Source organism: Schistocerca americana, chromosome 6 (genome assembly GCF_021461395.2).
Source record: "Schistocerca americana isolate TAMUIC-IGC-003095 chromosome 6, iqSchAmer2.1, whole genome shotgun sequence".
Taxonomy (NCBI): Eukaryota; Metazoa; Arthropoda; class Insecta; order Orthoptera; family Acrididae; genus Schistocerca; species Schistocerca americana.
Window position 1 is genome coordinate 520,290,738 of NC_060124.1, and position 14,386 is coordinate 520,305,123.

General features: G+C 44.4%; 1 protein-coding gene across 1 annotated transcript in view; it reads right to left on the minus strand.

Annotated features, from left to right (window-relative positions):
• The window catches only part of LOC124620259 (proline-rich protein 2-like), a 108,122-nt gene extending 94,273 nt beyond the window's left edge, over positions 1-13,849 (minus strand). Inside the window, exon 1 of the mRNA XM_047146926.1 lies at positions 13,834-13,849. Within this exon, the coding sequence (XP_047002882.1) occupies positions 13,834-13,849 (16 nt within the window). The remainder of the gene's footprint in view (positions 1-13,833) is intronic.
• Between the last annotated feature and the right edge of the window lie 537 nt (positions 13,850-14,386).

Genomic DNA, 14,386 nt, shown 5'->3' on the forward strand with positions numbered 1-14,386 from the left:
GTTAAACTCAAGTTCATCTTTTCTTCTTCCAGTACAGATCAATCGTACCGTCCTCTCTGAGTTCCACAGTTTTGGCAAGTGTAACAACACATCTTGTACTTTTCCTGGAGCAGAGAGATCCATTTCAGCTACTCACTAAGTTTCTGAGAATACGAATAACAAATATTTTATTTAATAGCATCTATGGACTTCATTAACGATGCTCGATTTCGTTCTAGAGTTTTATAACATCTTTCAACATTGAAAGCAACTGAACTAGCCCTCACACTTCTGAATAAAAGAATCAGTATTTTCAAGTACTTGTTTACTTCGAACCAGATATTTACAAAACAGAGGGTTTGTTTTACACGTGTGGTGTTCAAGATGTCGTAGTTGACATTTATACCGTAATAGAACCAGGACAAACTTTTCCTTACTCCTCTTTAGAAAGAGACAAGTGTGCTATGTTTATTTTTACTTGGTTTATAAATGTTTGAGTTACTTCTATCTCTTTGCAGTCGGTGAGGTTACTTTGCTTTTATGACAGTAACGAGAGTAACTGGATTTTGTTCGGTTTGTTACTCCATTTTATCTTTGTACCTGTATTAAAACGAAACTATCTATATAACAATTCGGATTTCGACGGTATGCGCCGCGTATGTCGTTTGGAAATAAGCTGGTTCCCTTTCTTCAGTGTTGCCTATGGTCAACCGTAACGCCTACCGAGAACACGGCAAGTTCCACAGCCCGATTTCCCAGAAATGTCGCTCAATGGTAGAGGGGTCAAAACCATGGAACACGTGTCTCAGTTTATCTGTAGAAGCTCCATCTTTTCTGAGCAAACGGCGGTGAAAGTTTTCGAGCTCCTTTAAATACCTTGAGCGAATACGTAATTTAACCGAAGCGGTGGCACAGAGGCAAGCGTCACGGCTTCGCACTTTTGCACCCTGTATTCTAAACATTATTTATATTTATGTTTTTCATTTTTCTATCCATGTCCGTAGAAGATGTTTTCCAAGGTACACTGAAATAACGTTGTTCTCATTCACCTGCCAATTATGTATCTCGTCACTAAAAAAAAAAAAAAAAAAAAAAAAAAATGAATGAGAAAATTACTTGAAATTACCTTTGGTGAAATTTCAGTAGTGTATCTTGATTCATAATCAATTTCAAGCGGTAGTTTTAGGTAAAGTGATCCTTTATGCGTAGTTTTCGGCCAAATTGTTGCCAAAGTGTGAAATCTCAGTGATGTTAACTTTGTTTTTTTTCCAAGTGAGATTCATATGAAGAAAGTTCACTGTGGCAAACCTCCCTTTGCATGATGCTTGTGGTTTTCAGAAGTAATATGTTTCGAAGGTATGGATCACATCTTACTGGTGCATAAACATAAGAATAAAGTACGAGAATTAATACAGGGTGATTCGAAAAGGACTTTACAACTTTGAAAACTTATATGAATTAGTTCATAGAATATACAGAGGTGACTGTAGTGTCAGTTTGTAGGGAAATACATGACGTTTTGTCTCGTGTAGTTCGCTAGTGTCGAATCATACCGTAAAGAGCGCTAGCGGCAGTTGCGTCGAAGATGTCTGTCTTCACAGGACAGGAGTGTGCTAGCTGTATGTCCTGGTCTGAAAAATCAAGTCGATGACAACTGTTCAGCGTAATTTCCGTACCAGCTACGCTAAAGATCTTCCTAGTAGGTCTACAGTTTGAGTGGCATAATTTTTTTTAGAAACAGGGTACTCGGTAAGACACAGGAAATCACCAGGTCGTCCAAGCACATCTGACGTCGTCGCTGAGCGAGTGAGACAACGTTTTGTTAACAGCCCTACGAAATTGACCCGGCGTGCATCACATGAACTGCAAATCCCACATACCACTGTTTGGATGTGTTAGGAAACCGTTTGCATTTGAAACTGTACAGATTGAGGATCGTACAAGCGATAAAAGACACTGTTAAAATTGCTCGCAAGAACTTCAACGGGATAGTGTACGTGGATATGGTACAATTTTTGATACCATAGATTGATGAGGATGACCAAGAACGAAATGTTTACTTCATACAAGCTGGTGCATCATCCAACTACCTGTCTGGCATCCGGGATTTTCTCAGTGACCGCTTTCCAGGTCAATGGATTGGCCGTGATGTGCCAGCTGCATGGCCCCCATGTTCCCAGACCTGACACCATTCGATCTTTTCATGGGGATTCATCAAGGATATCATGTTTGTACCTCCTGTGATTTCTCTTCCTGAACTTACAGCAATAATTTACACCGCCACTGAGCAAGTTACACCTGCAATGCTACAGAGAGTTTGGCAAGAAACTGACTTCCGATAGGATGCGTGCAGGCTAACCAACGAAGGCCACATACAACATCTTCAGTTTAAGGTAAAAGAACTTTCCCTACAAAACAACACTAAACCCAACTCTGTATCTTCGTTCAATAAATATATATGTACTTTTAAAGTTATAAAGTCCTTCTTGACAGGCCATGTATAAGAATCTTTAGCAGTGTACAATATAAGACTAAGAGAATTTAAAAAGAATTTAAGCCCTGAAAATATCATATATACATACATAATAAGTGTATGACACTCATTAAGAAGACAAGTTGTATTTTTGCAATTAGTGTAACTTCCTCGTGTCCCCTAACTCGATAAGAAACATCTAGGTAGTAAGCTTCTACAGACATGGGTAGATAAATGAAAAAACATCAAGTAAAATGAAAGAAATATAAACAATAATTGGGTTTGGAATACGAAGTGCAAAAGTGAGTGGCCTCAAAGCTAGCCACTACACCAGCATTTTGGCAGACATTATCACGTGCTGAGAGGCATCTAAATGACGTCGAAAATTTTGACTGCAGTTGACTGAGACAAGACTGAGCATCTACAGATAAGCCGAGAAGCGTATTCGTTTATTTTGACTCCTCTTCCACTGAGCAAAGCTTCTGGGAAATCGGGTTATGGCATTCGGCATGTTCTCCTCATAGTACTGCTCGGTACTGTCTCGATCTCGAGTGTGCGGCAGCGTTTCGTTGTATGTTAACAGTGATACACAGCGGAATGGATGGGTTTACTGATGCAGATTTGGACGATATGCCCCTCGTGCATCAGTCCATTGAATATAATTGACTTGCAGCACATTATTATTCTGAAATAAGCCACCTAAGACCACTGGTCCCTTACGTCAAAATACCAAGAAAATGTCACAGAACAACCTCAGGAACGTTTTAGATGCAGTTCAGGTTCTCTCTGTACTTTAGCCGCCTTAGTATCCGACCTCAAAGATGTATGTAATTATGAAATAAAGTGTAGGCATCGGAAGATTTGCTTTTCCCACCAATGAGCGGAGAATAGAAATACATGTCTTCCTCTGCAAGGTGGCAACAGCACACATCAAAAGAATTTTGCATCACCCCAGTTCCCAGAACTAAGGTATACGTTGACTGTGGGTATTGCATCACAGACACAGTTCCTTTTACCGTTCAGAGATGTCACCAAACCCGCCCAAATATTGAAACAACCATGCATGAGCAGCGCCTATTAGACGGAGGGGTTCCCACAGCCGATCAGTTACAGTCATTCCAACAGGAAGGAGGTGCAAGGCTTGTGTTGTCTGTAGCTCCACATTCCTAGACGGTCACGACCGCGGTTCCATCGCGCCCGTATTGTTACTTTGTGCGAGGAAGGGCTCTCAACAACGATTGTGTCCAGGCGTCGCGGAATGAACAAAAGCGGTGTTGGAGGAGATACAGAGAGATAGGGACTGTCGATGACGTGGCTCGCTCAGGCCGCCCACGGGCTACTACTGCAGTGGATGACTGCTACCTACGGCTTATGGCTCCGAAGAACCCTGACAGCAACGCCACCATGTTAAACAAGCCTTTAGTCCATCCACAGGACGTCGTGTTACAACTCAACCTGTGCGCAATAGGCTGCATGATGCGCAACTTCACTTCCGACGTCCATGGCGAGGTCCATCTTTGCAACCACGACACCATGCTGAGCGGAACAGATGGGCCCAATAACATGCCGAATGGTCCACTCAGGATTGGCATCACGTTCTCTTCACCGATGAGTGTCTCATATGCCTTCAACCAGACAATCGTCGCAGACGTGTTTGCAGCAATCTGGTCAGGACCGGCCGCTGTGGCCGAACGGTTCTAGGTGCTTCAATCCAGAACCGCTCTGCTGCTACGGTCGCCGGTTCAAATCCTGCCTCGGGCATGGATGTGTGTGATGTCCTTAGGTTAATTAGGTTTAAGTAGTTCTAAATCTAGGGAACTGATGACCTCATGTGTTAAGTCCCATCGTTCTCAGAGTCATTTGAACCATTTGAACCGGTCAGGCTGAATGTCTTAGACAGATTGTCCAGCAAGAGCAGCAAGGTGCAGGTTCCTTGTGGTTTTGGAGTGATATTAGGCGGTGCCGACGTACCCCACTAGTGTCATGGAAGTAACCATAACATCTGTACTATACGTGAATGCCATCGTTTGACTGATACTGCAACCATATCGGCAGCATATTGGTGAGGCATTCGTCTTCATGGACAACAATTCGCGCCACCATCGTCCACATCTTGTGAATGACTTCCTTCAGGACACGTCTCGGCTAGAGTGGTCAGCATGTGCTCCAGACATGAACCCTATCGTACATGCCTGAGACAGATTGAAAAGTGCTCTTTATAGACGACGTGACCCATCAAGAACTCTGGACCAACAGTGAGTTGATGAACTTGTGGATAGTATGCCACGGCGAATACAGACATGCATCAATGGAAGAGGACGTGCTACTGGGTATTAGAGGTACCAGTGTGTACAGCAACGTGTGTAAATGGGCTATGCACTGGGAGTGCAACGACCACATCAATCGACACTTTGCATTATTGAATTGTTACTTAGGGCGGTAATGACCAGTAGCAGCACCGATGTGTACAAATTTAGGATTTATTGCGCTATGCTAACAGCTGTGGCTAAGGGATGGGCAATAATAAAGTATTGCATTGCGTTCAGTGCAAATAATTTTTGCGGACAGAGTTTCTTGCGGTATTTTACTCAGGAAGCCGTTGGTGTGAAACTAGTAGCGCGTTAGCGCGAAGGTCGAAGTTTTCAACCTGCTGCAGCACAGGTTGCATCTAACAGGCCGGTCTCCAGCGGCAGGGCTTTGATACGGCCCGACAGGCAGGTGGCATTTCCAGCGAATACTGGGAGGCCAGTAGAATGTCTGCTCAAAGTGAATACCGCAGGGAGATGCTGTTTCCCCATTGGCCGCGTCGCCCCGGGCTCACAAAAGCGTCGCGGGCGACATTGCCAACACGGAATGTACCTCCGCGAATCCCCCGCTTCATATCTTTCGAGCGTGGGACAGAGGAGCGGAATGTGTCCGTTCAGACGCTGGCGCCAAGGAAGCGTCTGTAAAGTTCTTCGGACAAGCGACGACTCAAACAGGTGACCGCGATTGGCCAGATCGACGTGAGGTAAGCAGTGTTTCTCATCACTGATGGTCAAGCGGGAGTAGCGTCCATTGGTGAAAACTTTGTTAAAATGTGGTGACTGGACAGCCGCACCAGCGGAACGGCACGCCACAGTAGATTTTGGTAGAAATGACACGCTCGCCTTGCGGCTTCCGTCCGACAAGTACACATTACTCTGTACTGGGCGATACGGAGTAATTGGGGAGTAGCTATGTACTTTATCTGTAACTCAGGACAATTTCGCGGAATTGTAGTATACGCGCGCTCCTGTGGTTACACCTACATGACACATGATCGGCGTAACCGCACGGCAAGAACATCAGGCTGGGGACCCCGCGTGGAACAGACGAGCAGAATAGATAATATACGCAGCTCCGGCCGTAGCGCGCTCAGCCTTGCGGTCGATAGAAGTTAAACGGGAGGCCATTGATCCATTTAGCATCGCAGCATATTCTCGCGTTATTTCTGTGATGGAAAGAACGTGACCTAGAATGCCATGTTCTCATTCAGTTAAGGGGAAGTGCCAAACCGCATTGTTAGGTTTTATAGTTATAGATTCGTGTTATACTCCTTTCTCTTTGCTATGATTTTAATCTGTCCACACCCAAGCGGCATCACCTCATTAATTCAATTTGTAAGAATATGTAACTGTCTAATGGAATAAATCTGATTATCTTTCCCAGTATTTCAGACTACACATATATCGAAACACCAGACCTTTCCTAAAACCAAGACACAAATTTTGGTGGGCTTAACTTGATGGTAATAATTTACATGCATAACTATTTTCTATGAGGCAAGCGACCTAACCCAATCCGACTCTTCAATAGAGGTCGGGATTATATAGTCAGATGGGATTAAGCGCATAAGAATCGCATTGGGGGTATTTATAATAAAATTCAGAGTTCAGCAAATAGTTAATTTGCATATCGCCCCAAGGCAGCAAAGGAAACCCGGAGGTTGCTTTGTGTGTAATTATGCAATAAAGTGTAGACATCGGAAGGGTTTGTTGTCCCGCCAATGAGCAGACAATAGAAATACATGATTTTCTTTTGCTGCATATCAGGGGGTAGGCAAAATAACGTATTTACCCATGATTTTATGTTCGCTTATCGATACCTGTTTGTATTCCTAACTCACGATAATATTGGCCACACGGAAGTAATAATTCTATTTCATAGGATTCAAATTTTTTACGGAATTTTGTTTTTGAACAATACATGAGTGTAATATTTTGCAAAATAGGGCTCATCATCCCACATTTATTTCGAGAGAAGGAGCATTACGGAAAATAGTAGGAGACATTCAATCAGTTAACACAAGCGTTTCCTTTTATCCATTCTATCAAATACAATGAGCGACTGGCAGATGTTCTACATTTAAATTTTTAGCCCCTGCTGCTGGTTTTTATGCTACCTACAACGCCTTCAAATAAATGGTTCAAATGGCTCTGAGCACTATGGGACTCAACATCTTAGGTCATAAGTCCCCTAGAACTTAGAACTACTTAAACCTAACTAACCTAAGGACATCACACACACCCATGCCCGAGGCAGGATTCGAACCTGCGACCGTAGCAGTCCCGCGGTTCCGGACTGCAGCGCCAGAACCGCATGGCCACCGCGGCCGGCACCTTCAAATACCATATGCAAGATTTTCATATTCTCTCGTTGACATCCTTACTGTCAGTTCTACAGAAAAAAATGAACAGGATCTTTTTGTAAGAAGTTTATTGTAGTTAAATTTAATACTGGAGTGCGTTTTCGCTAAAGGCTATGCTGTTGTTGTTGTGGTCTTCAGTCCTGAGACCGGTTTGATGCAGCTCTCCATGCTACTCTACCCTGTGCAAGCTTCTTCATCTCCCAGTACCTACTGCAACCTACATCCTTCTGAATCTGATTAGTGTATTCATCTCTTGGTCTCCCTCTACGACTTTTACCCTCCACGCTGCCCTCCAATACTAAATTTGTGATCCCTTGATGCCTCAGAACATGTCCTACCAACCGATCCCTTCTTCTTGTCAAGTTGTGCCACAAACTCCTCCCCAATTCTATTCAGTGCCTCCTCATTAGTTATGTGATCTACCCATCTAATCTTCAGCATTCTTCTGTAGCACCACTTTTCGAAAGCTTCTATTCTCTTCTTGTCCTAACTATTTATCGTCCATGGCTATAGTTTTCGAATTATTCAAGAAAAACGCATAAAATTTATCTTCTTACATGTCAGTAACTCGAATACCGTGGCCTCTAGTGAAAATGTACCCCAGTACAAAACTGAACTACATTAACTTTCCTCCAAAAATGTCATGAAAATTTTTTCTGTAGGACTAAAGTTTGCGCCTAGTGAGTGAGAGATTATGGAAATAATGCACGTGGTAGTTGAAGGCGTTGTGGGTTGCATAAAACCCAGTCGTATGGCAACTGATTCACCTTATATATATGCGATAAGAACACTAACTGTAGGATCAGTGCGGCACATATTCTATTCAAATTAGTGGGATGCGATAATGATATATATATAAGAATATTTTCCAAGAAAGCAAACAGGAAACGGCAAAAACTAAAGAATAACAGACCCAACCTATTGGACAGCGATGGCAGTAATGAACAGCAAACCACATAAAAATCGAATTAAAAAAAATTAATATTTGTTCAGAGTCTTCCATGGCGAGTGTCATTTTGGATAGTATAATTTTGGGTACTGGTCTACGTCAGCTTAAATTACTAAAACAACGAAACTGCCGACGTTTCGACCCACTTTATGTTGTCCTCTTCAGGGCGGTTCAGTGCTGCGTTCTGGTGAATGCCATGCTTTATAAAATGTCGTTTTCAGTTATCTGATGTCTATCGATGTCACATACCTGAGATGGGACAGGACAATTTGAAGAGGTTGTTACAGAGGGGTGGCTGTATGGTAAGCTATTGCCTGTGCTGCCCTGGTAGCGGAATGGAAAGCAACTCTGGCATGTGATTGGCAGAAGGTAGCATATTAACAGATTGTTGCCTGTGCCACTCTAGTGAGTGGTAGCCAGCCTCTCGTTGGTGACTGGTAGGCAATAGCAGATCGACATAATGTATCCAGGTCGTAGTGTTTTCCTGCAGCGAGGCATTAAGGCCGCATAGCAGTTCTACCGCGGCAGCTGTTTATACTGCTAAACCCAGATCAACTAGTGCTGCTGATTGGCGAACACATGTGGTCCGCTGGACCTGAATCGCTGGCAGCCAGGCATTGCTAACTTGTAGCCATATTCCTGCTCGTGCTGTTAGACGGAATATAAAAGAAGCTATTGATTTATTTTCCGTTGCTGCGTGCACAATTGCCGAGAAAGCACAGGCAATAGCGTGCCATACAGCTACCACACAATAACAACCTCTTAAAACTGTCCATTGACACCTATGTGACGTCGGTAGCCACCAGATAACTGAAAATGACGGTCTATAAAACAAGACATGTTTATCAGTGTACGGAAGTGAAAAAGCTCTGAAGATGACTGCAGCGAGTTGGTCGAAACGTCAGCTGTTTAGTTGTTTTAGTAGTGTACAGTGATGAGGTGCAGTACCCAAAATTATACTGACCAACATTTAATACTTGCAAATGTACATGGGAGTCGTCTGAATTCATTACAAATGTGTGGCCTGTCTATGATGGAAAGTTTCAATAGTATTGCATATTAAGGGAAGACGTGTTACACTCGTAACCAAAAGCGGACAGGTCCTGACAAATTGGCAAGTACGAACTCGACATCACGTGCCCCGTCCATCGCACTGAAAATTATGGCACACCAGACAGTAACTCACTGGCCGGCAGCAGTGTATCACGCTAGCAAAAAACTTGCAGCGCTGCTGTCTAGCTGTGACGTACGTATTGCGTCCTGGCAGATAACTGTTTAGGTGGCCGTCGGCGAAATATCGCTCTCACACGTGTACACACGCGTGCGGCCAGCCCGCGTGTATACACGGCAGCGCACAAATGGCGCAGAGGGCGCCATTGTAGTGCGGGATAATGCGCCAGCGCCACCGGAAGAGTCGCGCGGGCCGGCCGCGGCAGCAGGAAGCGCAAACACTTGCTGCCCGCCCTCGATAGACAGCGCCGCGCCGTGGCGGCCAGATGAATTAGCCGCGGTCTGCACAAACAGTACCACATCCTCGTGCCCGCCGTCTCGCGACTCTGAATTCGCCCTCAATCGGTCGCTGGCGCTGCAGGTAGCGAACAATGACGACCGCACAAATGTCACTACCTACGCGAGGACACACGTAGGTTCCACATAATAGCAATCGGCTGGATGGAAGACGAGGGGAAACTATTATTGTCAAGCGCCGCACCGCCGTTGTATTGTACACCGTCATTTACTAAATAGAGCTACACAGACAGTACATTCGCTATTAGGCAAGGCATTGTGAAGCAAAGATACTTCAGCAGAGACACTCTGTCAACGCTTTCGATAAAGTAACTAGAAGAAACTTAGGGTGATAGTTAACAAAAGAGGAATATCTCCGCACCTGGTAATGGTACAATAAACTTGTACACCTGCCTAATATCGAGTAGGGCTCACACGAGCATGATGAAGTGCCGCAACACGACGTGGCATTGATTCGACTTAAGTCGGAAGTAGTGCTGGTTGGAACTGACACCATGAATCCTGCAGGGTTGTCCATAAATCCGTAAGAGTACGAGAGAGTGGAAATCTCTTCTAAACAGCACGGTGCAAGGCGCCCCAGATATGCTCAATAATGTTCATGTCTGGGAAGTTTGGTGGCCGGCGTATGCGTTTAAACTCAAAAGAGTGTTCCTGGAGCCACACTGTAGCACTTCTGGACGTGTGGGGTGTCGCACTCTCCTGCTGGAATTGCGTCCGTCCGTCGCAATGCACGATGGACATGAATGGATGCAGGTGATCAGACAGGATGCTTACGTACGTACCATCTGTCAGAGTCGTATCTAGACGTATCAGGGTGCCACATCACTCCAGTTCCAGACGCCCCACACCATTACAGAGCCTCCACCAGCTTGAACAATCCCCTGACATGCAGGGTCCATGGCTTCATGAGGTTGTCACCATAGCTGTACACATCCAACCACTGTATGCAATTTGAAACGAGACTCGTCTGACCAGGCAACATGTCTCCAGTCAACAGTCCAACGTCGGTGTTGAAGGGCCAAGGCGAGGCGTAAAGCATTGTGTCGCCCCGTCATAAAGGGTAAGGGAGTGGGCATACGGCTCCGAAAACCCTTATCGAGGATGTTTCGTTGAATGGTTCGCACCCTGACACTTGTTGATGGCCCAGCATTGAAATCTGTAGCAATTTGCGGAAGGGTTGACTACTGTCACGTTGAACGATTCTCTTCAGTCGTCGTTGGTCCCATTCTTGCATGATCTTTTCCGGCAGCAGCGATGTCTGAGATTTGATATTTCACCGGATTTCTGTATTCACAGTACACTTGTGAAATGTTCGTACGAGAAAATTCCCACTTCATCGCTACGTCGGAGATTCTGTGTCGCATCGATCGTTCGCCGACTCAAACAGCACGTTCAAACTCACTTGAATCTTGACAACCAGACACTGTAGCAGCAGCAACCGATCTAACAACAGCGCCACTTGTTGTCTCACGTAGGCGTTGCCGACCGCAGCGCCGTATTCTGCCTCTTTACATACCTCTGTTTTTTGAATACGTAGGCCTATATCAGTTATCTGTCGTTTCAGTGTAGTTAGAAGCCATGCACTAAGGATCAGAAGTCACTATTGCAATAAATGGAAAATCTAAGACAAAAACATTAATTTTGTCTCTGCTCCTCTTTACATCTATATTTACGACGTGCTAACGCTATGGATTACGAAATTAATTTTTCTATGTCATTGCTGTTTGGTGATTTTGAAATTGCGATTTGTGACTGCGAAAACACACTGCGAACAGTTGCTCATATTTTATGCACGCTCGTAAGTTATATACTGAGATGAGACAGCGATATGCCAGTATACCGCTTACACGAGGAATAAAAGGGCAGTGCATTGGCAGCACTATCATTTGTACTGAGGTAGTTCATACGAAAAGGCTTTCGACTGATTATGGCTGCACGACAGGAATTAACAGACCATGAGCTCGCAACGGTAGGTAGAGCTAGACACACGAGACATTCCACTTCGGATATCTTTAGGGGTTTCCATATTCAGATATCCAAAATGTCAAATAGTTTGCCTTGAATATCAAATTTCAGTCATTATCTCTGACCACGAACTTTGCAATGGCCGACCGTCTTCACTTAACGATCGAGAGCAGTGGCACTTGCGTAGAGTTGTCGGTTATAACAGACAAGCAACACTGCGTGAAGTAACCGGGAAAATTAATGTGAGACGTACGACGAACTTATGCATCTGGACAATGTGGCGAAATTTTGCCTCTGTGGGCTGTGGCAGCTGATGACCTATGCGAGTGCCTTTGCTAACAGCACGACACCGCCTGCAGTGCATCTCCTGGGTTCGTGAACAGGTCGGTTCTACCCTAGATAATAGGAAAACCGTGGCCTTGTCAGATGAGTCCCGATTTCACTTGATAAGACAAGATGGAAGACTTCGAGTGTGGTCCAGACTCCGACCAACGTTGTCAACAAGGCAGCGTGCGAGCTGATGGTAGCTCCATAATGATATGGGTTGCGTTACGTGGAATGTACCGAGTCCTGTGATCCAACTGAATCGATCATTGGCAGGAAATGGTTATTTTCAGCTGCTTGGAGACCATTTGCAGCCATTCGTGGACTTCATGTTCCCAAACAACGACGGAAACTTTTGTAGATGACAGTTCGCCATGTCACCATGGCACAATTGTTGCGACTGGTTTGAAGAACATTCTTTACAGTTGGAGCAAATTATTTAGCTGTCCAGATCGCTCGACATGAATTCCATCGAAAATGTACGGGACTTAATCGAGTGGTGCTCTGGCAACACTTTCGCAGTTATGGATGGCTATTGAGGCAGCATGGCTCAGTATTCCTGCACGGGACTGCCGAATTGTTGAGTCCATACGACGTCAAGTTGCTCTACCACACCGCGCAATAGCAGGTCCGACACGACTTACGAGTTATCTCATGAATTTGCCACCTCAGTACAGCAAGAGTAGTTATAAACCAGCAGAAGTCGCTGCCGCTAGGAAATTCAGCTTTTGTACTAGTTGCTACAGCGAAAAGAATTATTCTACATCATGTCTGTCTGGTGATGATCAAATTGTGATTTCTGACAGCGAATATAATAATGTCGTGCGACTAGGGCCTTCTGTCGGGTAGATCGTTCGCCTGATGCAAGTCTTTCGATTTGACGCCACTTCGGCGACTTGCGCGTCGATGGGGATGAAATGATGATGATTAGGACAACACAACACCCAGTCCCTGAGCGGAGAAAATCTCCGACCTAGCCGGGAATCGAACCCGGGATTGACATTCTGTCGCGCTGACCACTCAGCTACCGGGGACGGACTGTGATAGCGAAAACACACTGCAAACAACTAGTCATATTTTCTGCGAAACATCTAAGTTGTATAACGTGTTAGCATCTTCAAAGAAAATAAAAGTTACTGGTTTCAGGGGCATGGAGTCAATTACCAGCAAAATAATAGTAAATGATCAGAAAACAGAAACAGCAGACTCGTTAAACGCGTACGGAAATATTATCGCATTAGTCACAGAACTGCACATACAAGAGGAACAAAACTTCTGTTACATTGAAGTGGCCATGCTGGTTGACAATGGCGCTTTTTCAGACGATAATACTACGAATCTAGCACTTCTACAGGCGCATTAGATGCGAACAATTTTCACGTTTCAGTCATATTACAGTTTACGTTAATAAACTTAGTAATAATTGATACTAACGGTTTATCTTCTTTAATTATTCAGTTAGAAGCAGTTACATTTCGAGCGTAAAGGGAATAAAAAATGTCACACAGAATAGTCATGTATGAGAAGTTTGGATCACTACACCATATACAATCTTCAGGCATTTTTTTTAAAATTACGTATGCAGCTGTTGCAACAGTGAACTGCAAATAAAAAATGACAGTCGATAAATAAACCACAGCAGTCGGAACACCAGCATGCAAAGAAACCTTGTCCACCAATGTAATATCAACATAAATGGCGCCTGTTATGTCTAACGGCAATGTTCCTAAAGCTTGGATAGTGGACTCTAAGAAGAGATTCGATTGCGGCAATTTCGATATTTTTGTCACTTAGGTGTATACACAAGCAGTCCTTCAGTTTCGCCAATTATTAATGCATCCAAGACAACCCCAAAGACAATGATTTCGGTAGTTTGTTGATGTCCATGCTGCTTGAGTTCCACTGTGTGCGCTAGCGTAACTTTAATGGTGGGCTGTCTTTACTTACGAGTTGTCAAAATCATCTTGCAAGGGACGGAGCCATGTACATTATATCTCACGCCATTTTGTTTTTGAATATTTTTTTTCTTAGTCACGTATACGTATCTCTGCAGTCATACGGGAAACTACGAATATATCGTCGTACCTCACAGATTGCAGTCAGAGGACTTTTCGAAGGACTGCGAAAAAAAAAAGGGGGGGAGGGGGCCCAAATGGCGCTTAGCACTATGGGACTCAACATATGAGGTCATCAGTCCCATAGAACTTAGAACTACTTAAACCGAACTAACCTAAGGACATCACACATATCCATGCCCCGAGGCAGGATTCGAACCTGCGAACCGTAGCGGTCGCGCGGTTCCATACTGAAGCGCGAAGGACTGCAGCTTGAGTCTCACAACTGTTGGGAGTCAGAAACAAAGTGATCGGGACTTGTGTGAAATCATGGACACTACAATTGACAGAGTTAGTGCTAACAAACCGCTGTGGTGTGATCACGTTAAGAGAATGGAGGCCGAAAGATGGTCCAAAAAGGTACTATAACAGTGTCGAAATGGATG